Source organism: Pollachius pollachius (assembly GCF_949987615.1).
Source record: "Pollachius pollachius genome assembly, chromosome: 7".
NCBI lineage: Eukaryota > Metazoa > Chordata > Actinopteri > Gadiformes > Gadidae > Pollachius > Pollachius pollachius.
In genome coordinates, this window is record NC_136940.1 from 22,574,394 (window position 1) to 22,599,320 (window position 24,927).

The 24,927-nt window shown below is 43.7% G+C and overlaps 3 protein-coding genes across 3 annotated transcripts; all 3 read left to right on the forward strand.

Moving 5' to 3' along the window:
- Positions 1-1,207: 1,207 nt before the first annotated feature.
- Positions 1,208-7,313, forward strand: atcaya (ATCAY kinesin light chain interacting caytaxin a; the record flags this gene model as incomplete). The annotated part of the gene is made up of 11 exons (XM_079740303.1): positions 1,208-1,284; positions 3,409-3,467; positions 3,764-4,006; positions 4,445-4,618; positions 5,115-5,217; positions 5,571-5,702; positions 6,288-6,374; positions 6,651-6,749; positions 6,926-6,961; positions 7,071-7,145; positions 7,289-7,313. 11 exons carry the CDS (start codon positions 1,208-1,210, stop codon positions 7,311-7,313), a joined length of 1,110 nt encoding a protein of 369 aa, XP_079596429.1.
- A 2,615-nt stretch (positions 7,314-9,928) lies between these two features.
- On the forward strand, positions 9,929-13,830 carry mibp (muscle-specific beta 1 integrin binding protein). The gene is made up of 8 exons (XM_079740601.1): positions 9,929-10,090; positions 10,637-10,727; positions 11,160-11,208; positions 11,440-11,614; positions 12,518-12,589; positions 12,701-12,807; positions 13,438-13,523; positions 13,627-13,830. The coding sequence occupies exons 1-7, from the start codon at positions 10,065-10,067 to the stop codon at positions 13,521-13,523; spliced, it is 606 nt and encodes a 201-aa protein (XP_079596727.1). The 5' UTR covers positions 9,929-10,064; the 3' UTR covers positions 13,627-13,830.
- A 4,079-nt stretch (positions 13,831-17,909) lies between these two features.
- Positions 17,910-20,861, forward strand: loxl5a (lysyl oxidase-like 5a; the record flags this gene model as incomplete). The annotated part of the gene is made up of 6 exons (XM_079739371.1): positions 17,910-18,837; positions 18,920-19,028; positions 19,383-19,514; positions 19,924-20,080; positions 20,215-20,310; positions 20,742-20,861. 6 exons carry the CDS (start codon positions 17,910-17,912, stop codon positions 20,859-20,861), a joined length of 1,542 nt encoding a protein of 513 aa, XP_079595497.1.
- Between the last annotated feature and the right edge of the window lie 4,066 nt (positions 20,862-24,927).

Below are 24,927 nucleotides of genomic sequence, written 5' to 3' on the forward strand. Positions count from 1 at the left end.
AAGGACAATAAGAAGCAACGCAGTTTTAATGGTGTAAACCTTCCCTAGTAGAAGTCTACAAAGCCTCCTCTCTAGTGGTATTGCTTATCGTCGGCCAATCAATGGCTTGGTTGATTTTACACATGAATTAAGCACCGGGGTGTAGGTAATAAAGTATTCCTGTTCACCTGTAAGGCCTGCTGAGGAATTTCTACACTTTATATAGATTATATATAGACAAGGCATATAAGGAACAACGTTTTTCAAACAGATTTCCTGTTTCAACACAACAAGTGGTCTGTCGCTATAGCATCCATGTAAACAGCCTGTTTTGGTTGGGGATCGGAGAACCCAGGAGTCAGGAGTCGTTAAAGCATTGTAGCTTGTGACCGCAAATCATCCGGAATCCGGGGCACCAAAGAGTAAGCGCCAAAGTCAAACCAGAGGGAATTAGCAGCCGGGCCAGGGGAGGATTAGGTAGGAGAGGTCCGCTCTTTCAGTGGCCGTCTCAATAACAGTGGGTTTCGTCCAGAGAGAGAGGGGGACTCGATCAGACCAGTCAGCCCCATGACTCTCACATGGGGAGGAGGGAGGAAGGGGATCAGCCTCCCTGGATGACCTCATTGCAGCTCCTTACTGTTACCATGACGGGAGGTGGATGAATTGGGAGGAAAATGACAGCTTTCATGTTGATGATGATTGCCAGTGGAGGTAATGCAAGAGCGCAGGCTCTAATTAAACCACAGGTAGGCTGTCTCCCTCCAGGTGATCATCCATCATCGTTGGCCCAGTTCAATCGAAATCAGCGGTTCTAGAACTATTTTTACATATGTACCCCCATAAAGATATTTGATAGGGGGGATAAGAAACGGAATTAGGCCTTTCATCTCACCTTTTGTCTATAGATCTATGTATATAGATCTATATATATATATAGATCTATATATAGATCATCTCACATACATATATATATATATATATATATATATATATATATATATATATATATATATATATAGACAAGAGGTGAGATGAAAAGCCTTATTTTGTAAATATATATATATATAATCTATTATGTATTCTACATATATTATTTAAACACCCCCTGCCATTCTTCAAAGTACCCCTAGGGGTATGTGTTCCCCCATTGGAGAAACACTCCTCAGTAATGCTGGCACTCTGTGTTGACCCATCCAGGCCCTCTGCTCTCGCCCCCCCCCCCCCAGGGATGGGCACCACCGAGGCTCGGCTGAGCATGGAGAACATGGAGGTAAAAGACGAGTGGCAGGATGAAGACTTCCCAAAGTGGGTTTCTTTTATTTCCCCATCCCCCCACCATCATTATCATCTAATCAATACACACAAATCCTGCTCCAAGATCCAATGTGCTCCATTGAGGGGAATATCATATGCCTGCCACCACAGAACATCTACATGGTGGACTTACCTGTGAAATAGGCACACTTGGGCTAGAATATATTTGTCTAGAGGTTACCTGTGTGTGTGTGTGTGTGTGTGTGTGTGTGTGTGTGTGTGTGTGTGTGTGTGTGTGTGTGTGTGTGTGTGTGTGTGTGTGTGTGTGCGAGCGCGTACACACTACAGAATTCCCTCAGTTGGGGCTAAAACCCTTAACAGAAAGAGATTTATTTGCATATTTTTTACATATTCATTATTGTCAGTGAGTTATTGTAGTAAAACAGATCCTTAATGCAGAGGAGGAAAAATTAAAACTAAACACGACAATGAATAGGAGCATTGTATTGCACAATGGCTAATTGTATAACACAATGGCTCGTCTTGTAATAATTCTAATTACATGACAAATATTTGACAATGGAGACGTATGACAAACAAAGATTCTGAAAGTGTTCAGTGGTTGACTTCTATAGAGCGGGATAGACATAGCGAGAAAAGAGTGGGGGAGTGTAAATTAAAGAGCATGGCGATGTCTGAAAGTGACAGTGCTGTGCTTTCTTCCCCCCTCTCCTCCCAGTCAGATGGGGAGGCAGGAAGGCTGGGAGCAGGTGCAGCCCTCCTCCCATATATGGGCGTAGGCAACGTCATGTGACGAAATAGCAGACTCCAGTCAACAACACAGCATCCCCAGGAAAATGGAGGCAGGTTTAGCTTAGCAGATGAGAGGAAGAGACAGGAGGATAAGCCTGAGGAAAATGGATGGCAAGGCTTTAGCTTCTGAGGTGCTCTGTCCCAAATAGTTTTTCTGCTCAAGGATTTTTTAGGCTATAAAAGGGTGTAAAATCTATTTGCTCATCGGAATAGCCTTTCTCCAAAACAACCATCACCTCTTTTCATAAGGTAAGCATTCTTTATAAACCTTTTTAATAATGTAATATCGGTTCCTCTGCCCATTAACGGTGAGGCGGTGTAGACAGAACGTCGATTTGACAGACTCTTAATGCCTCAGCTGCGTACGTGTCTAGAAGAAAGAGAAGCTTTTCACTGTGACAAAGGGAAAACCTTTCGGAATACTAATCAACATGAGGGTCCCCTGGGAACGAGGGGGGGTTTGCGTGGCTCAGTGATGTTCCCCTCATGTACACCATGTGCTGCTTGTTGACTCGGGCGAAGCGTGCGCGCGGGCCTGCTCTTTGCCTCTGCGTAGGCAGACGCTTTGAAACCTTGTTTGTCCCAGGTAGGACTGGGTACGCAGTCTGCGCCTGATGCGCAGAGACCCTGTCTGCTGGATACCCCCCCCCACCCCCCCCTTCCCTCCGCCTCTCTGTTGTCTCAAAAATAGAGGATCATGAGCGTGTTTCCTGTGATGCACGAGAGCTCTAGAGGGTGGCTGAGGAAAACAAAACTCTTCATGTCATCTGTAGGGCACTAAGACACATGGGCACGCTGTAAAACACGGATATAGGTGTCCCAAACGCATGGATTCACACACAGACATCCACAAAACACTGAGCTAGGGATAATATGCATGGTTTGAAGCACCTTTTGCCCTTGGCGCTGACAAATAAGACGGTCTATAATCGAGAGGAGAGAAATTGACTACTAAATTGTCTATCCCTCGCACTCTTCGGCTGTTTCTCTGCTCTCTTCGTTCTTTATTTCTACTCCTCCTCCTTTTCCCCGGGTTTGCTGTTTGCCACCCTGCCTAGAAGCGCTATAATCTTCTCGTCTCCCAGGGATATGTTAATTACCATCCCTCTCCTCTCTGCTTGCCACTTATCCTGTACATCGTAAAGCTAAGAACCCTGACAACCAACGCACCGTCTGACACCAACCGGGTGTTGATAATAGTCCACTAACCACCAGCTCATTGAGGAGGTTGTGTTAATATAACGTCAGGGAGCCCAGCTGGGTAAACGAGAGGGTGGGAGATGGGATACAGTCACGCTGTAGGTCAAAGGCATCGATTGAGTGGCTTGTTGTTGAGAGTGTGTGCGTTTGTTTCCTCCTCAGGCCACTACCAGAGTACGGCGACATGGACCCCTCATGCGGCCTCACAGACGACCGAGCCTGTGAGTCAAACTGGAGCGACGGGGCCAGAATCTCTTCATAGTGATCGATAATCCCTGAAGGACACGTTAGAACTACTGGCGCAGACCTTAGCTGCTGTGTTGGCCGTTCTGACTTCCGATGCTTGGTGCACATATTGTAGCACATTGATTGCTCCACCACCTCGGTGGTGTAAAATCAGGCCCATGTATAAATAATGTCATTCCTGTAATTCAACTCTAGGTCGTCAAACATCTCTTATCTCTATAACGGCCCCCTGCCCCCCGACCCCTTCCCCTCTCTCCTCCTCTCTGACCAGCCCCCCCACACTCTCTCCACGTGAGCGCCAGTGGTGGAGGCGGGTCCTCCACCCACCGCAAGCGGCGCACGCTGATCGCCCCGGATATGAACCTGTCCCTGGACCAGAGTGAAGGCTCCCTGCTGTCGGACGACTTCCTGGACACGCCCGACGACCTGGACATCAACGTGGACGACCTCGACACCCCCGACGAGAACGACTCGCTGGAGTTCATCACCAACGGCAACGACCTGGAATGGGAAGGTGCGGAGTTCAAGTGCGATTGGGTTTGGGTGTATATGTGCTGCTTGACCTTGGTGCTAACCAAACTTCAAAAAGGGGGGTTTTGTCAATGAGTTGGAACCCAGAACCTCTCTTAAAGCTTCTGGGTTCAGAAGAACCCAATGTCCCCCAGTCTACCTGTAGGCGTCCTTGATGAAGATGGCTATCCCCTACCAGCTCATAAGTGATGTGTGTCCAAACGAAAATCACTGAGTTGTTTTGGATCAGAGCGTCTATAAAATGACCCGTAAACTGCTCCCATTTTCATCTCTCAAAAGCCATCTCTCCTGTGTTGTACATCTAACGTGGCCGTCTCGAGGCAGAGCCCAGAGCGCGTGGTTTACCTCGACCCACGGTCACTGGGGTCGGGGAATGGTCAATGTCACTCAATGTCACTCGGTCTCCTCTCCTCCCGTCCAGACGACGCGCCGGTGGCCTCGGCCAAGGCGGCCCCCGCGGACGGCTCGGGGGACGTGGACGACGAGGGGGTGGGCGCCAACGGGCGTCTCTGGAGGACAGTGGTCATCGGGGAACAGGAGCACCGGATCGACATGCAGGTCATCAGACCCTACGTCCGCGTCATCACCCACGGAGGTCCGTTGTCTCAGGCTCTCTCGCGACGTGGGCCGTTTAAAAAGGCCAAGCCATCATGTAGTATACTGATGTGCATGAAGCCCTGAACACCTTTGGAAGATATTAGTACATACTGTTGAGGTGGGACCTCAGGAATTTAGTCCAAATCGTTCCTCTGGTTCACCTACCCTCTTTTAGTGATCCTTTGAGGATTTTAATTAATCCCTTATGCTGTGCTTGCTAAAGTACTTTATAATCATTATACCTTCTTTATAAATTAAAGCACATTTTTTATAAATAGCACATAGCACATAGCACTTCATTTTATGTGCTATAAAATGAAGGTTTATTATAATTATTATTACTTGCTATTATTGTTAGTATTACTGAACCGTCTTTAAGTTCACCAGAAATATCCTGAAGCTTTTGTTAAATGATAGTGTGGTCATTGTGTGTGATCGCTGCTCAAGTCGAAAGACATGAGGTGTTCATCCCTTGGCGCGTGCTCTCTCCTCAGGTTACTATGGTGAGGGCTTGAACGCCATCATTGTGTTCTCGGCGTGCTACCTGCCAGACAGTAGCTGCTCAGACTACCACTACATCATGGAGAACCTCTTTCTGTAAGTGGGCCCTCATCGACACACCATCAGTACCGTCTAATTATTTTTAAGCATACTCTTGAGTTTTCAGACTGGAATATATTTAAGGATAATCTATTATATAATAAGTGAATTATAAGATAACAGATTAATGGAATGCTAATGAAAGAAGAAATACATTAGAAATTATAAAAAAAACATGCTGATCTTTTTTACAACAATAGTAATTCATTTGCAGGGTTACACATTCTTTCTTACTGTAATGACTCTCTGTCCATGAAATAATTTGCAAAGACGAATTGTTCTGAGTTTTAAACGTCCTAAATGATCCCCATCGAAATACACTGATCCCAGTGCTGTGTGTTCCTCTCCAGGTATGTGGTGAGCAGTCTGGAGATGCTTGTGGCTGAAGACTATCTCATCATCTACATGAACGGAGCTACGCCCCGCGGCAAGATGCCAGGGATCAGCTGGCTGAAGAAGTGCTATCAGATGATTGACAGAAGGTTTTTGAACTCAAAGGAAATTGATATTGTCATTCTAGTAAACAAAAATAGCAATTTAAATGCAAAAAATCGATTAACATATTTTCATTTAAATATACACCATGTGTTTTATTATCTGTGTACGTTGTATGCAAAGCCATTGTTTGCGGCCGACTTTTAATTGGTTTAGACAACGTGGCTAATGGGGGGTTGTACCTTTGGCTCCGAGCAAAGACGCGCATGGCATCCGTATTGACACTGCTGCATACTGAAGAGAAGGAACATTAACAAAACCTGTCAGCTGCTTTCAGCCAAAAGGCGACTGAGGATGACTCAGACACTGATATCTGTAGCCATCGTAAGCCAACTCTAGGTACACACGCAGGATATACCTGCATAGGCAAAACCTAATCCTGTTAGTTATGTGGGTGGAATAGTTTACTTAATAACAATTCACAGTATAAAACTTACACCTGCGAATATGATGATTCATCTCAAATACATATATATCCATATCAAGATGCTTGGCACAAAAGAAGAAAATAACCCTGATGTCAGTGTTAGTGGCCTAGCATGGGCGGCTCATTATTTGCCATGTGGTTTCAGGTTGAGGAAGAACCTCAAGTCTCTGGTCATCGCCCATCCGACTTGGTTCATCCGTACCGTGCTGGCCATCTCCAGACCATTCATCAGGTGGCACACATACACACCACACAGGCCTTCACATTTACACACACACAAGTAAACACGTGCAGCTATGCTTACTGTACCGTTACTGCACCGACAGCGATATATTGTTTCTCTCTCCTCTGACAAATGTAGTGGTTGTAAGTCAATTTGGTTAAAGTGTCTGCTAAATGCCCTGAATGTAAATGTAAATGTAATGCTATTAGAAAATGATATGTATCAGTAAAATAGAGGTCTGGCTACAACAATGGTTTCGTTTTAATTCCCTTGTCCCTCCTGCAGTGTTAAGTTCATGAATAAGATCCAGTATGTGCACAGTCTGGACGAGCTGGCAGAGATGGTTCCCATGGAGCACGTCCAGGTTCCAGAGTGTGTGGTGCAGTAAGTGTCCCTCACCACTAGATGGCAGAAACGCACGGTAGATTTAAAACTGACCGATATTCTGGTAATAGATCAGTACTTTCAGAATATACTGCCGTTTCGATTTTGATGAATCATATTTTTGTTATTTGATAACGAATATTTCCATTTATTTGTTTTCATTCAATTTTTTCCAGATTTGACGAGGAGAGAATCAAAGCACGAAGAGAGAGGTAAAGTATATACAAAATAATAAAATAGGACTATATTGTCTTATTTGCACTTTGTTAAGCTAAATGCAAGTGTGTGTGTGTGTGTGTGTGTGTGTGTGTGTGTGTGTAGGTTGGAGCAAGAGCAGAGACAACAAGAACAGCAACAGCAGTCAAACCCACCACAACCAGCTAAAAAGTCTGACAGGTAGGTCTACTTCCCATGTCAACACAAGCCTTCACATTTTTTTATGTAAATCAATGACAATGAGATGAATATGTAAACATTATATCCTATATGATTATGCATAACAATCCTTACATACAAATAATTGTCATATTTTTTTCTAGGCCAAAGTCAATGATTTCGGGATAACGATTCGCTGAAAGACTCTCTCCTCATACATGTATAAGGTAAAGGCACTTTGTCGTTGTAGTTCTCGTCTTAGGCACAAGGAGGAAGTGGTTACTCAGTTTTGGGATGCATTCAGTAGGTCTATGTAACATCCTAATATTTAATGGATGGAGGGATCCCAAATTATTTAGAAATAGAAAAAACTAACAAAACAAGGTATTGTTTTGGTATTTGAAGAAGTTAAAATATGTTGTAGTCCTCTTGTTTACACCTGGTTTGCTCACCAAATTAAAAAGTATTGATAGTTCAGAGCAGGGTGCAGTTCCTACATCTGTGGTCTCAAATAGAACACGTTCGATGCTTTATTCTCCCGTAGGATTTATTATATCAATTTTGCATCCAAATTCTGTGTGTTAATCCTGCATGCTCTCCCTTCATTTTTCTCTATAATTCATCACAAAACACAGTACGTCAAGGTTAGAGACAGAGGTCTGGCGGGGGGGGGGGGGGGGGGGGGGTGAGAGAAAGAGCAAGGTGAATCCAGATTAATTGATTGATCAGATCCTCAAGAGTAAGGGGGGGATGGAGACAGAGGTTTGGCAGGGAGGTTGATACAAAACAGGACGGAAATGTCATTATATTAACTCTTTGATCAGTCAATAGTGCGGGCCAGAGACAGCGAAAGGTGTGACCATACCTAACTGTTAAGTGATTACTACATTCCTCTTCAAGAATATTATTGTAAACTGAAAAATCAAGGTTAACCATGTAATAGACCTTCTCAAATGTTATATACTGACTGTAAATGCTTTTTCTTGTCTTATTTCTTTGAAGTGTACAGCAAAGGTTTGGCACATGAGTCGTTCATGTGATACCTGCTGAAGGCCGACACATCTGACAAACCCACCAAGACACCCTTATTCGAGTATAAAGGACCTGATGTCATGTCTTCATTTGGAGGTCAAAATGTTCACTTTTGGGAACCTCATCCTCCATTTGTCTTTGAAAGTGAAATGTTTAAATAGCCAAGTACAATATCCCAATGACAGTGTTTGAAGCATATCTGGAGTTGTCCTGTCAATCACAGACCATGACAGCATACAAGGCTAGCAGTGCTTTAGCTTTAAAATATACTCATGCTTCCTAACTGTAGTACTTTTACGTGTAAGAACGCTTTTCAAACACATCAGAAAGCCTTTATATTTATTTTTGCTTCATAGATGCTATATAAAGAGGCGTTTTTGGGGGTCGACTGTTGTCTTCTGAGATCTTGAAATAATGATCATGGTTTATTTTTATTAAGATTAATGATTGTTTATTGATGTTTCAATGTCTTCAGACCACCAATGCTCAATGTCAGATTGTTTATATTGGTATTTCTTAGACCATATTGAATTTGTGGAGGGATATTTCAGCTTCAGGGCTGTTTTGCAGCCAATTGTATGACCTGTAAGTTGCCATTTAGACGTGCCTCCATCTTCTCTGTGGTAGCACAGGTTTCATTTGCACCTTGTTGCCTGAGTAGCAATCTGTGTTAACTAGAATAATCATAGCATAAGATTTACCACACATCATATGTGGTATAGGTGACCAGCAAGACTAAATAATCATGAAATATTATTTCATAAGGATATATTTGCTTGCCTAGTTATTTTTTCAAGTGGTATTAAAATGTGGGTGTGTATTTGTTTCTATATGTTTTACATAGCATGCTCATTTGTTTTATGTTTTTCTATACCTGAATGAGTAACAAATTGTTTGCTTATTCATGTTCTTCTGTTGAACACAAACATATTGGTTTTTATTTTTGTACAAAAAGCCATTGTATTTCCTGCTTATGGTTATTTTACACTGAAGCAACTGTCTCGTCATTTGATTTGTACAACTGGTTGCATAGAATCAAAACTGTTTACTTTTAGATTAGGTTTGCCTTCGTTCAATTGTTTTCAATAAATATGCATGATTATCATCATCATCATGCAGAACTTCAAGCCTGTTATGTGACATCAACAAACACACACGCGCGCACACACACACACACACACACACACACACACACACACACACACATACAGAGGCACTCAAATGAACAGAAAGCTAAGACATCTTATTTGATCTGTGTGCCCAAATATATAATTAATGTGCATATTATTTGCGTTTTTATAGTGTATGTATTTTAATTTAAAAAACACATCCATATGATACCATATGAATGCCTATGGATATGCAATTTGTGCACATAAGCTTTTCCTCAGTTTCAAACTGTCAAGATTATCAAGTAAGCCTGTAGTTATTTTGTTTTTTAAGGTGAGAAAGCCAGTCTCTGCCGTGTATATAAATAAACAGTTTCATCCAAAGATAGTTTTATTGTTTGATTTGTTTGTGTCACCTATTCGCGTATGTGAAAGGACACACAAAGAGCAACAGTCGGTCTTTAGCGTACCTACATTTTGTGTATGTGCAGACAATACATTGAGGGCGGGGAAAGGAAGTGACGAGGAGTTCTCTTCATAGTGATTGGTTCATAGTGATAGGCATCTGTGAACAGAAACACGGGGTGTGCGTATCTGCATGACGCAAGCAGTGGCGTGTGTATAAATAACAGTTACTGCTGGATCCGTTTATCAATGGCGAAATAGTAACAGTTACTTCCAGCCAAAATCGAAATATTTTTTCAATAATTACGTTTTATTGACCAATTCGTTCGCAAGACACCTGGATTATTTTTTGTATACACTGGAAATAAGAAGGAAATCTTTGAAAGCGACGAAAATGAAGTACATTATAGGAATTGGCGGGTAAGTTATATTCATCTATTATATTCTTAGTATTTTGTTACCGTTGGTATTCAATATTAATGTGTGGGGAAACGTCCCGTGTCCTAACCGGTTGAATAGGGCCGTTGTTTTTGTTAATATCTGAAGAAGGAGATAACACATCACATAAACAAACCACACGTGGGTTCGCTCTTTATAGCAGACCTCCTCCACTTTGTTTTTAAACATAAAACAGATGCTGTTTGATGTTAACATTGGTATTAAGCGCTAAATACGGTCTTATAAAGTGAACCGGTATGGGCATGGTGAGTGTTACTGGGCAGGTCGTTACACCGGTTCCTTGGTTCGTTCGAGCGGGACATTTGAAAATCCAGCGCGGTCCTTGCATGAGAAGTGGAGGGATAGGCGCTCTTTTTTCAAAATAAAAGCGCACATTCTTATTTATGCTTTAGATGAATCAGACTTATAATAGTTTCCATCAATGCACTCATTTGATCCTGAGGTATCATTTGATATCCTCCAGGTATATATGTTGATGGACCAACTGTATCGTTTCTTTTGTTACAGTGTCACAAATGGTGGTAAAACCACTCTGACCAACAAACTGATCAAGTCCTTGCCCAACTGTTGTGTCGTGCACCAGGACGACTTTTTCAAGGTAAGCTTCAGCGAATACGGTTTAATTCACATTTTGTGTCAGACCCGGACCCCCAACAGCCCACCCCAACTAGTTCGCCAAGCTTCAATTATTGCTCGTTCTAGTCCATGTCATTTTGCATGCCTTTTAGGCGGCCGACGCCGGAAGTTATGTTTTCATTCGTTTTGTTAATTAGTCATTCGTAGATCTATCGCTGATTTCAACGGTTACCAAAGGACGTCTGCTTTAAACAATTTCTGCACTTTTTTAAAAAAAGTAAATACAAGTTATTCTAAGACATCAGCAGCCACCAGTTTATGTTTTGACGTCATCTTAACACAATGTTTTCCACTCTTGTCCCTTTGAGCTGTGTGTGAGCTCATTCTCTGGCATGTGAACGGGATGTGCAAGTATTTCCTTGCTGCAATGTTTTATTGGTGACTGTTATTTCAGAAACCCGATCAGATAGAAGTCGGGGACGACGGATTTAGACAGTGGGATGGTAAGACCTTGACTCCACCTTAGGAAGCCCCCGGAAATCCCTTTCTCTCCCTTTGCATTACACTAAGGAGGACGTGGTTTGTTTACTTGCAATCCTCGTCCTTTTTAAACCACATACCAAACCACAATACCGACTCTACTACTACTACTACTACTATCCCAGTTTGTAAAGCATTGTCTCCCTGCCCTCTCTCTCTCCCCCCCTCCTGTCTCCCCGCCTCCTGCTCCTCAGTCATCACAGCCCTGGATATGGACGCCATGACCAACACCATCAAGGGCTGGGTGGAGAATCCCGCCAAGTTCGCCCGGACCCACGGCGTCACCGTGTCCAACACCTCCCACATGAGCGGCGGTGAGGAGCAGGTTCACATCCTGATCGTCGAGGGATTTCTACTGTACAACTACCGGTACGTGCACACACACAAGCACGCAAACACACACACCTCGTCCAGTCGGATGCTGAACAACAACCTGATAGGCTTGAGTTGGACATTTGTGCACATAAGCTTATTTTTCATCAAAGTCTTTTTGCTCGGTTTCAAACTGTCAAGATTATCAAGTAGGCCTATAGTTATTTTATGCTTTCGGTGGAAAAGCCAGTCTCTGCCTTGTAAATAAATAAACAGTATCATCCAAAGATCTTTTTTTTTGTTTGGATGCTGCAACCGTATCAGCTCATTTAATCTTTCTTAAAAATATATATATATAGTTGTTTGCATGTGACGCGGTAGGGCTGCCTTGACTAGATTATTTTTTAATGTATTAGAACACTGGACTGTAGGGGCGGAGATATCTGCATTCACTACAATGCTGCAGCACATATGTCTGTGGTATGGTGCATTTAGCTCCAGGCTAACATGCTAAGGTCTTGGGGTGGCAGATAAGACTTTCAGCTGAAAGGGGCTCCCGTGAGCACATGTCCTTACAGAGCACGGTCGCGGGATCCGAGTGACTTATCTGCACCTCAGCTGTGCTGAGATACAGAGGGGAGTAGCTCAACCAACTCATGCTTGCTTTGAAATGGAGAGTATTTACTTTAGAGATGGATATAATTACGATTTTTCATCACATTGCGAAATGTTCATCCATATTTATGGATTCATAACAATTCTGTTTACCTTAGTTGTGGTATTTCATCAAGTTTTCCATCTGGGAATAATTAAGTGCATCTTCTTGTGTCCTATCTTAATTATATGGCTGTGTGCCACAAGAGCACCGCCATGTTACTACCCAGACCTCCATGGAGAGTGTACAAGAGTTTGTATGCAGGCTGCTATCTTTGTTGACCTTACTCGTCTCTATTCCTCCAGGCCCCTGACGGAGTATTTCAGCAAATGCTATTTCATCTCCATTCCATACCAGGAGTGCAAGAGCAGAAGGAGGTAATGGCTCCATTAGCACTGACCCCGAAGAAACCTATCAAATGTGGTTCATTTCAGGTTCACATTATGGTTGGTGTTCATTTGAGTAAATATGTTGTCTTTCCTTCTCAGTACGAGAAATTACACCGTCCCGGACCCACCGGGTTTGTTCGACGGCCATGTGTGGCCCATGTACCTGAAGCACAGGACTGAGATGGAGAACAGCCCGTTGACCATCGGTGAGTGGTCCTAATAAAGTTAAATCAAAGAACGTCTCGTATTTTTTAACTGTATAATTGTTTACAATGTGTATTATTATGTTTTTATTACACTATAATACATATACAGTGGAATATTGTCATAGCATCTTATTATTGAACGTGTGATTTATAGAAAATTATTTAAAAAAAGACACCCGACAAAGTACTGTAATGGAAGTTTCCATTACAGGGAACTCAGTGTTCCATAAGACACTGAGTTCCCTTGGGGGAGCTGAGATCGCCTCGGCAGACAGAGGCGGTCTCGGCGGACTCAGACACAGCAATAACTGGGATGCCTTCCGTGGGATGGCCAAAAGGAGTAGCGACCTCTCTATCGGCAGCTGTACCTTGAAGCTTGTTAAGCTTGTTTAGCTGCTATAACAGGGGAGTGGGCCCATAGTTCACACTACAGCGCTTCAACCGTTGCATGCTTTTATCTTACAACATTTTTACACTTCATTACAATAAACTCTCACAGTTTATTCTGAGTCATGTTGTCAATACATTTGGAAGAATTCCCATGTACTGATAATCATGGCTTGCTGTTGGAGTCTGGGTTTTAATAATCACTGGACAAGACTGACCCAAACCGTTCTCTATGTGTTTCAGAATATCTGGACGGTTTGGCTACGAAAGAGGAGATCTACACTCAGGTGTATGAAGATATACAGAACACTCTCCTCAATCGTTTATAGGTGAGGCAGTTGAAAGATCTGTGATTTGTATGGATTGTATGAAGTAGTACAGTTTAATAATGAGTCTGTTGCATAACCTAACAGCTGTTGTTTTCTCTTGCAGCGAAAAGAGGCCTTCCTGTAAAAACGTGTAAATAGAACCAACGGCATTTGTTTTTGTGTAAATAGCGTCCATTCATTGTTAAATTATCAAAGCCTGTTCTCATTAGATGAATTTTCTCCTATTTTTTGATAAGTTTGTGATTGATGAGATTTTTGTACGTAAAAAAGAACACCAAGTAGTACATTGACCATTAGCTCACACTCATCCTCATTTACAAATAAATACAAGAGTTTTTGAACCCTTGCACTTGTCTTGTCTCCCAATTGCATGTATTTAGTGAATGATTTGTATGAAAGTTTAGTACAAAAATATATATGATTAAAAAATGCGTATGGCAAGTGATATCAGTGATTTAACAGTAGCACCTCCTTGTGCCAGGAAACAAAGTAATGAACTAGTTTATTCGATCTTGACTGGCATTACAAAAATAATTATGCTATAGATAGAACCTAGTTTGTTGAAAGTCTTAATCGACTGACTTGGGATGGACTTAAGGAAAACATCCATATGCATTGATTCAATGTTAGCTGGGAGTTATCTTTGGCTAGGGAGAGCTACGTGGCATTATGCATGCTATGTTTGGGATGTTGGCGGTCGGGCTTGAGGAGGTTAGTCAGAGTGGCTCAAAGACTTAGCACACGTTCCAGACTATTAGGACTGGATTTGTGACCCATGAACTCCGGGCAAGTGACCACATCACCAAAGGTCCCCTATTAAAAATTACAGCCAACTAAATTAACTCCTTGTTACACTTAACCTCCATGGAAGAAGAACCGCACTGCCAGAACAAAGTTTGTGTAATAATATTGAAAATCTTTCCAAACCACAGCCTGGCTAAATAAAGAGGTGTCATGTTGCAATTTTTATCTTGTGGTTCATCTCATCGTGTAGCATCTTATCCTATCTATCTTTGTTGTATATAGGGCATAGGTTAACACAATTGTTAGTGCTTGGCACTTGGTTCTATGAACATCCTTACTGTACGACAGCAATATATTGTTTCTCTTCCTACAAACGTACTTATTGTAAGTCGCTTTGAATAGTAGTGTCTGCTAAATTCCCATACATGTAATATATGTAACTGGTTCTTCCACTTTCATGAACATCCTAAGATAAGATATTAGTACTGTTTAGCAGTACAGTACAGACACGGCATAAAGATCGAGATAAAGTAAAGTGGGAGATGTCAGGCCCTTCTAAAGTTGAATCCATCGGAAGCCGGGACCAGCACTAGGTCAAAAAGCAGTGAGGAACGACTCGAGGTAACCTGTGGGTCTTCTCTGAGGAAGCCGTCATCATTTATTACACCCAATCAGTGCTTAAGACCCTGACCCTATGTGACCACCACAGTCCATAGTCTCGGTGACCATATGTGAACCATACATATAAACCCAAATTAACAGCAATAATACAATATACGAGACAAGATGCAAAAATCGGAAGAACCCCAGTTTAAGAATCAAGACTATCTCCTTCCAAATCAATACACGCAGTTTTGAGACCAACGTGAAATAGGCGCAGATGTTTAAACCTATAACCCTTTTATAACAACATTTAGTAGACTACATTTGAGTTTCCACCATCCTGTCTCTGAATCAATGGCATGTGACTGAGAGGATGCATTGAGTCAGGACAAGGTGCAACTAAATCCAAGGACAGAGTTAAATGTGTCAGACGTCAGCGGTCTCTTTAGTACTGTTGTGGAACATATGAGTCTGATCCAAAGACCCCTGCCATTCCCCGTTGGGGTTTACATGCCCCAGTCACATGGACATCAACATAAACTTAGTGTTAGTTCTGCTGGTGCTTGTGTTTGACGCTATTTGGTGTTACTTTCATGTGACTTTACTTTATTTTGGTCACACACACCTTCTCTCTGTGACCTTAGTATTGAACTAAATAGAGCGGGCTTACCACTGTTTATGAATGAATTCCCTATTTGTTTGAATGTATTTTGTGTGCTCTACCTATCTACCAATAATTGATGGTGGTCTTTCCCTTGACATCCTTTGCCATGGAAGTGCTGGGAGTTGTAGTTCTTGGGAAAGGCACCCAGGATCCGCTCCGATGGGAGAACGGACACGCCCAGGCTGGCATGTTCGCTCTGGAGCCCCGGGGACCTGGGACCGGCTCACTCTGGTTCTGTCCAGAGCCAGAACGAGCGGTCTCCTCTGTGATCAAGTCCCTGTGTGTCCTCTGAGGAGGTGTCACACGCTCTGTCCCCTTTTAGCTCCCCTAACCCCCTGACCACCGGCGACACGCATTCCACCTTTGTCTGCGGACACAGACCCACCTTTGGCCCGCTTTGGCAGTCTTTTACGTGGCTGTACATCGTGCGACATCGCTGAAAGGGTTTGGGAGTATTTTTACCTCCGCTCCCTGTAGGGTACGTGCATGGACACACTGACACACATGCCTGTACATCCCTCCTCATCCCCCAGTAGCGACGGCTGCTTGTGGTACAGCCAACAGCTCTGTCCTCACTAACGTCCCAGCAGTCAGGAAAGCGGCCTGCATACCCGGCACACATCCCACCAACAGCAGGAAAATAACTGAGACGCTATTGATAAAAGGGACCAATGATGAGGCCTTTATGTCATCGGTATGACCATTATATAAGCGTTTCTCTATCTATGTTTCCCCTCATATTGGCTTGTGCTTTGAGTTAAAAAATAAATGATTGACTAGGCCTTCTTCTTGTAGTCTATCATTAATTGTTTTACATTTACATTTAGGGCATTTAGCAGATGCTTTAATCCAAAGCGACACACATTTGTCAGAAGAAAGAAAAACAATATATCGCTGTTAGTACAGTAAGTATGTTCATAGAACCAAGTGCCGAGCACCAACAATTGCTTCAGTGGAATTCGGTATGCAACAACCCTGTGAATGGATCATACACATGTGTCATGTGTATGATCTGCGTGTGACATCGTCTTTCAACTGACATCTGAGGCTGTTCTGAGGTAATGGAGTGATCTCTGTGTATCCAGTGTAGGTGGTGTCTTCGTCAGAGACCTGATGGCTTGTGTTGAGGCTTTTTTTTTTTACACAACCTTATGCAATCTTTGGTCTAACTACAAGACAACATCAATCACTTTTTATTCACCAAACGATTTAGACATGGCCAATAGACATTTTTTAAATAGATTTTTTTGATTTTATATTTTTTATATTTTTATATTTTATAATATGTTATACAAAATATTGAATGTAATTAGTTAAGTTCCAAGGGAAAATGAAGGTCCAACTTTAAACAATTTCTTTGCACAATGTTCTCTTACTAACCTTGTCTCTGGACTGTATATTTTTAAGTCATTATTTCTTAATTTTTGTTATTCGATTATTAAAGGTTAGCCAGGTGCCTCCCTTTTATTGCACTCGAGGCCCGCACTGCAACATGAGGAGGCCAGTGACGACACAGCCCACAGTGTACAGTCATGAGATCTCTAAACCCAGACATGAAACGGCTTGTGTGACACTTTGACACCATCCATATATGGGCAAGGTCCGGGCAGTTGTAGACAACCATTGAAAATAGGTCAAATATCTTCCCATACGCAGTTGGGTGGACTGTTCCGACGAACAATGTGGGCTTAGATACCTAGAGTCTTGAGTCCCTTGAAGCGCTTGCGTTGACTTTCATAGGCCACGACTGCCCCCGCGTGGCCTTCCGTGGTAACGCTTCTCCTTCTGCTATGCATTTGTCATGGATGTGCAAGTTTTCTTTTGATCTTTTTTATGATTCATATTTGAACTGGCATCCTACAGAGGGCCATTGGGTCAATGCAATTAAGCAAATAAACCACCCGGACCATATAATGTAGGCTTCAAGGCCTATGGTTTTATATATTTAGCATATATTCATATTTTTCATTTGCATCTCTATTTTGATTATTTAACAATTATCAGCTAATAGGCAGGTAATGTGAGCTAATTGGTGATCAATAACCTCATCAGTAAAGGCCTTTAACCAAACGAAAGAAGCCCCTGCTCTTGGATCGGATTTAAGTCCTAGTCCTGAATGATCATGCGTGGTTACTGTATCCATTTAGCTTTTTGTCCAGAACACCCAAACACACACATACACTCCACTGCAGCTAGGGCGTGGCAGTGCGCAGGTGCGTGAGTAGGGTGAGAGCGGGCCGGAATCAAGTCCCTTCCATTGGCTTCTTATCCCTAGAGGAGGCACGGGTTCTGAAATATAGTCAGGGTCAGGCTTATTAAATGTTGATACTTTTCATAAGGCATCACTGAAACACCGAAACGTTGAAGCGAGGGAGATGGAGATGCTTGCTGTGCTGTTGATATGCGTCCTTAAAACCATGGTGCACTTAGGCAACGGACAGCAGGATTTACGCGCGCCTGTTGGACCCTGGAGACACAAAATCGAGTGGGAAAACAACGGACGGGTTTTCAGTTTACTGAGCACCGGAACCGAGTACCTCTCACCCGTCCAGCGAAGGAGACACACTCGGCTTCTCCTGACAAGCAACGGGGGGGCAAGCCGACTGCGCCACCCCAATGTAGTCGCCAGATCACCCAGGAGGCACAGGGGTCAAATGGACTCGTTGGTTGTTGGCGCCGAAGCGGCACACTATTTACTTGCAACTGACCGAAGAAGTCAGCACCCAGCCGGCATCGCACCCACAAGAGAAACAGGCGCCGGACCACAGCCCTCCACTGCGAGTGAATACTCGGGTGTTGGGGTACCATGGGGACGAGGTGTCACCGGAGACGATAGTAGCAGCGTGCCGGTTCGAACGCAAACCCCCACCCCGTCGCCATCACGATTACCAGGCACGCGTGGCACCAATTTAACAGACCTGTTGGAGAACCAAGGAACCATTGCACCCACACACACCGAAGCGGGACGGACGGATAGTGTTGATGGTGGACCAAGTATTCAGCAGTTGCGCACAGGAGACGGCACCTTGTCCAGAGCGCACGCATTACGCAGAGGTACACCGGAGTCTGGCATTTCCCCGACACCGCTATCTGATAACGCGATAGAGACGCACGTTGCTGGTGTACACCCAGAAGCAGAACCAGAAGTACCAACCTCGGACAACGTGGGTACCCATGAAATAGACCCACGTGGCAATTTCAGAAACTCTGTTTACTACGGTGTCCAGCCGCCAGCCGGTAGGAGCCGCTCAGCCGCGCGCCATCCAACGGGAACGGGCCATAGCACCCGGTTCTTCCGTAATGGTAAGCGTTCGTTAGTCTGGATACGATGGCCTACCACATGATTGTTTTGTTCGATTCGTCTTTTTCATTGAATTGTGCTCAGGCCTACCGGACCTGGTTCCTGACCCCTATTACATCCAAGCGGCCTCCTACATTCAGAGAGTGCAGATGTATGCTTTACGCTGTGCCGCGGAGGAGGGCTGCCTCACCAGGTACTGTTCCTCTTTCACATCCATATCCATCAAATACTCATTAATACACAGGTTCACTTGTTATGTAAGTGACACACAAGCACACACACTCACTCACTCACTCACTCACTCACTCACTCACTCACTCACTCACTCACTCACTCACTCACTCACTCACTCACACACACACACACACACACACAAACACACGCTGCCACTTTGTTTGCTCCCTCCGGGGCATTTCCACAGAGCCACGTTTCCAGAAACAGCTCACCGTTGTATGTTGTTCATCCACCCTGCATTATAACTTTGTATCTGTGTACACCCCGTCTCGAATCGTTTCCTCTTGGGTGTCGCTGTGCACCCTTCCTGCAGATCAGCGCACGGAGCGAGTGACCTGGACTACAGGGTTCTGCTGCGGTTCCCTCAGAGGGTGAAGAACCAGGGCACCGCCGACTTCCTGCCCGCCAAGCCCAGACACGAGTGGGAGTGGCACAGCTGTCACCAGTGAGAGTCATATCAGGCCAGATTTCACCGCAAAGCAAACATTGAGTTGAGGTCCATGCAGCCATAACCCTATGAGATGCAGCCTGTAAGGGTTACGGTTTGAAGCCACAGCTTCTGCACTGACTTCAAAATGTAGGCAAGTCTGAAAGCGGAAGAGCCGTGAAGTGTCACCTTTATACAGTGTGTCGGGGAGATAGCAGTAGGCAGGTACCTTCCACAAACATATCCAACCTATAGAACTATCCGATCACACCAACCACAAACATTAACCACTGGGTTGTCCCACATGAAATTCATAAGCAAAGGGTAATTCAATCATCATTTTCTTCTTAATGGTTTGGTAAGCAACGTTAAACACTCTAATTAAACACTCTCACTCTCTCCTTCTCTCTCCCCCCCCCCCCCACAGGCACTATCACAGCATGGAGGCCTTCAGTAACTACGACCTTCTCGATGTCTCCACGGGGAGGAAGGTGGCCGAGGGGCACAAGGCCAGCTTCTGTCTGGAGGACACTTCCTGTGACCCGGGAGTACGGCGGCGCTACGCCTGCACGGCTCACACGCAGGTCTGTCTCCGAGGAGGACTGCTGTTTACCGCCCATGGACCTCAGTGGTTCATACAGCAGGCGCAGTATATTGAACGTCGCTCTTGATTACTCGTCTGGAGGTATTTTTCGCTTGCCTGTGTGTTTCCGCTCAGGGGCTCAGTCCAGGGTGCTATGACACCTACCACGCTAGCATCGACTGCCAGTGGATCGACATCACAGATGTGGCCCCCGGAAACTACATACTCAAGGTAGCGGATCAGTAGCTCAACTGCTGTAGGAGGAGATACAATGTCCCGCCGACAAGGATACAAAGTAGTATAAAAATATATACAATTTCAAGTACATTGAATTATTTTATATTTAATTGTTTCAAATTATCTTCAATCCGTCATTGAGCAGAAGATTTGATCCAAATCGACTAACAGTAAATCTATTTAGATGCATGTCATGAATGAAAAGAGGTTTAGCAGCCAGCCTAAGGAGGCCTACAGGTTGATCCACGTACATTGGGCCCACAACCTTTTCGGCTGGCTAGTAACCACACCCTAACCACGACTCATGCCCTCCTTTCTGGTCGCCTAAGCCACACAAGGCACTGGACCCTCAAGAGAAGCAGCATTGTGTGTCGTTCAGACTTGTCTGTTATTTAAGTGAGTTCCGGTCTCTATCTCTCCCCCAGGTCACGGTGAACCCCTCTCAGCTGATCCCAGAGCAGGACTTCTCCAACAATGTGGTGCGATGTGACATCAGATACACTGGCACCTACGTCCAGACGCGCAACTGCAGAATCTCTGTGTGAGTCTCGTATCTGAGGTGGTGTTTTATAGGCCACTTTATTATGAAGACAACATGGATGTACTGTATTTACTACCGTTTACAGAATCATCCTTTAACTTCTAAAGATGTAATGCATGTTTTGTGTGTTCTTGTTTTTTTTAGGAGCTAACCAGATTACTGGACTACAAAAAAAACGAAAACTACAACCAATATAGCCATACTACATAATGCTATAATCTGTTTTTAGAGTTTGTCCACATATCAATTTCACCTGATACTTTTAGGTGAGCTGTGTGTGTGTGTGTGTGTGTGTGTGTGTGTGTGTGTGTGTGTGTGTGTGTGTGTGTGTGTGTGTGTGTGTGTGTGTGTGTGCGTAAACTGTATCCTACATATTTGCATGTGGACAGTTATTTATATAGTTCATATTATTGTTCCCATTCTCTAGAGTAGCCTTGCACCTCTAGCACAATGCTGGCCCAATAAAAACAGTTATTGTATTTTATATACAAGGTGTTTAAATGTTTATGGGAGGCACTTGACTTTGTACTATTGTATTTTATAATAAAGTTTATACAATTGTCTGTTATAATAAAGGTAAAACGATTGTACTATTTAATCAGGTTTACATGATCGTTTTTTATGAATAAAGTTTATGGTTGTGTTTTATAATAACATTTATATGATTACATTTTATAATAAAGTTTCTAATGAGTGAGTTCTGGGTCTATTTAAAAATACTTTAACTCTGAAACACCTAACGTCCGGTTCATTACACACCGTTTAATGAGGCAGATCATTCCCAACGGGCTCTACCGACAAGATTATTCAAGCAAATATTTTACAAGATAATGTCATTAAAACTTGGGCCCACGCTGACGTTGTCCGGTGTATATCGAGTTACCCTGGGTCACTCGATTGGCCAAGGAGTGGAGGAATACATTTCAAAATGATTAACGATAACACACTGAACCACAGAGGATTGAGCTAAATGGTGGCACTTAACTCAATTCAATTTTATATCTATAGCCCTGAATCACAGGTACAGTCTCAAACGGCTTAACAGGCCATATATTTATGATACCCAGCTGAGCCTAGCCCCCAAGAGGGCAAGAAAATCAGGAGTGTAATGGGTGCCATAATTGATGTACATACATACATACATACAGGCAAATCATTTTACATCGGTGATGGGGTGCTGGCCGCTTAACCGTGAAGAGAGTCCAGGCATTCAGTTATAGTCACTGTGAGATGCCAGGCATCCAGCCGCAACACGCTAGAACAGACAGAATAATGAGGAGGCCTGTTTAGTCTGTGATGGAGAAGAGGAAGTTGGGATGTTTTACAGCTCTTGGTGGCAGGGTACTAACGTGTTTGGCTGAAATGTTCTAGAATCGATCCCTGGTGTTCGCATCTTATCTGAAGGCTTCTTTTAGCAAGACGCATATCCCTTCTTGCTCATTAACGGAAGGTATCGACAAAGATTCACTATAAAGTCACTATGGGGGAAAAAGTCTGCGGGAAGAGTCAATAGTGTCTTGAAGAGGATCCATGAGCACGATGGGTTCAGCGGGGCAACGGTGGAAACGAGATGCTGTCCATGTGAGGGTGTCTAGGAACTCCTAATGACATACTGTCTACTCTGGGTCAACTCTACTCAGGCTCACTGGAAGTCTGGAAACATGCAAGTAAACAGAAAGATGATTACACCTGCAATTCATAAAAGGCCTAAAAGGATGGAACAGGCATATTCCTTGTTGTGCAAGGCAAGCATATTGACATTAAGTCTTGGTAAATATGACCAGGGGGAGAGGTGAAATTCCTTATTCAGCCCTCCACCATTATTAATAAGTAGATACCATTATTAGCAGGCCATTTTTATCGAGAACCCATTCAGTGTATTCAGACGCCTGTCAGTAAGGAGCAAGTAGGGGTCAGAGAATCTGGTTCAAGGACGCCCACACGTAGGCGTCAGACATCGGGGATCGAACCCAGTACGACTTCACCATCCTGCACCCACGTGTTGAGAGGGTCAGCTAAAAGTCACTCTCAACGTGGGCATGGGCCTTTGGTGTCGAGTCATTGTGGATTGATGCAAGTTAAAGTTAGAACAGGATGTGTTAACATGACTCAGTCGGCGCAACGTTCATAATGAAAGTCATCCACTAAATATTAAAAGAAAAAGGCTCTGGGTAATTCAAAGTTATATCGAGGTAGCGTGTAATACAACCACCCAGCCCTCGACCACCTCTGGACCCGGGACATAGGAGTAAGGCTTGTATTCCAACACGGGTGTTCTGCTGAGAGCACACAGCCTCCCCGTCTCGGCTCTTGGGGTCGCGCCCGCCGATGGGGAAATCAAATGTGACAGGGGGTCACGACGAGACAACCCCGCTGTACCGCTGGTGTTTGCTCAGCGCATCCTCCTAGGCGTGCACGACCGCGGTGTGGGCAGCCTGTCCACCCCCCACTTTAAATGGCGGGGGCTAGAGAAATTCCACAGTTACGACGACAGCGTCAAACGGACCCGGTGGAGGTGGACCGCTGACATCGGCAGCACCGCAGGCTAAAGCCGCCCCGTTATCGACTCAGACTCTAGCTCCACTGTCGGTCAAGACAGATCATCAGGCGCCCGGTGTGAAGGCCTGTGTGCTATTCAAACACGACATAGTGGGGAATAATGTGGAAAAATATCTAACTAAATATAAATGTGTTAATTTCCTGCGTGGTTTCCCAAACGTATTGGTTTTTTAAGAGCTGACAACAAGCCGAGTGCAGACTGGTGTGTTGGAAGAGGTGGTGTTTACCTGCGCAGGACACAAGGTCCCTGATTTTCATTACCTCTTTTATTCCTCTTTTAAATCAGACGACGGTGGGCTGTGCCTTATGACCCAGAAGGCAACTCTTCCCCTGCTGCGGCTGCTCCTGTAAACAACAAACGCAGACAGTGGATCATAGAGTGAATTTGGGGACATTGTAAATCCTGTTATTCTATTATTTAGTGGATGGAGTGGGTTGGGCATGAGATAGCCAGGGGTGGAGGAGGAGGTGGTGGAGGAGGAGGTGGAGGAGTAGAGAAGCAGAGACTGTGGAAGCAAGGCGGGGATGGGGTGAGGGTACGTCCATTTGTGTTTGAGTACGGTTCTGCTGACGTTGTTTTAAGGGTTTTTAACACATGTGTGTCTGTCTGCTATGTTTCCCATCTCTCTTTTTCCAGACATGTATTTGTTTTGCTTTAGTTTATTTCACCCTCCACAAACAAAGCCCTGTATAGCACAAGATAAACATGAGGCCTTAGACAGGGAGACAGACAGATTGCTACATACAGACAGAATACTACATAAATGAAAGTACTTGGTAACATGTTAAAGGTATAGCAGAGGACAAAATGTTTTTAATATGAGTAACAGGCCAGTGTATGTAATTGGGATTTGGCAAATCGTTGTGCACTTATTCACATATGAGGACTATTTTGTCTTAGAGTAATATAGAAAATTAGTTGCTTTTGGTTACATAGAAAATTGGTGTTGTCCATGTGCACAGTGTGTTAATGTATCAAAAGTCCAAAATTAGACAACTACGGTGAGTTGGTGCGCTCGGGTAGCTAAACTGGCTCAAAACTGGATAAATTGTTGACTTTGTAGACCGAGTTTTTACCGTAAGAAACATCTAAAAGCGATGGAATATCTATATATATTTTTAAGCAAATCGAGCTTATTTATTATTAAATTGCATTATATTGTTCATTGGTTTTGTTAATAACTTACTGTGTTTATATCTAAATATAATAGTTTTTACCTGAGTTTTTTGTATTTGTATTTAGTTCATTCACAATATCTGTGAATAAACAGTTGATTCTGTAGTGCGATCTGTTGACGACAGTGACATCTGCTGGACAGATTTAATCGTTGCATCGTTAAAACCATGATCGTAGGGCATAACTCACATATGACTCTTTCAAGACGACACGTAATTGTATATTAAAGTGATATATTTTATAATTGGAGATTGTCAACAACAAAAAGTGAGAGACGTTTTCATTGATTCAAACACTTCCTTGTATGACGCCACACACAGGCGACAGAGGAACG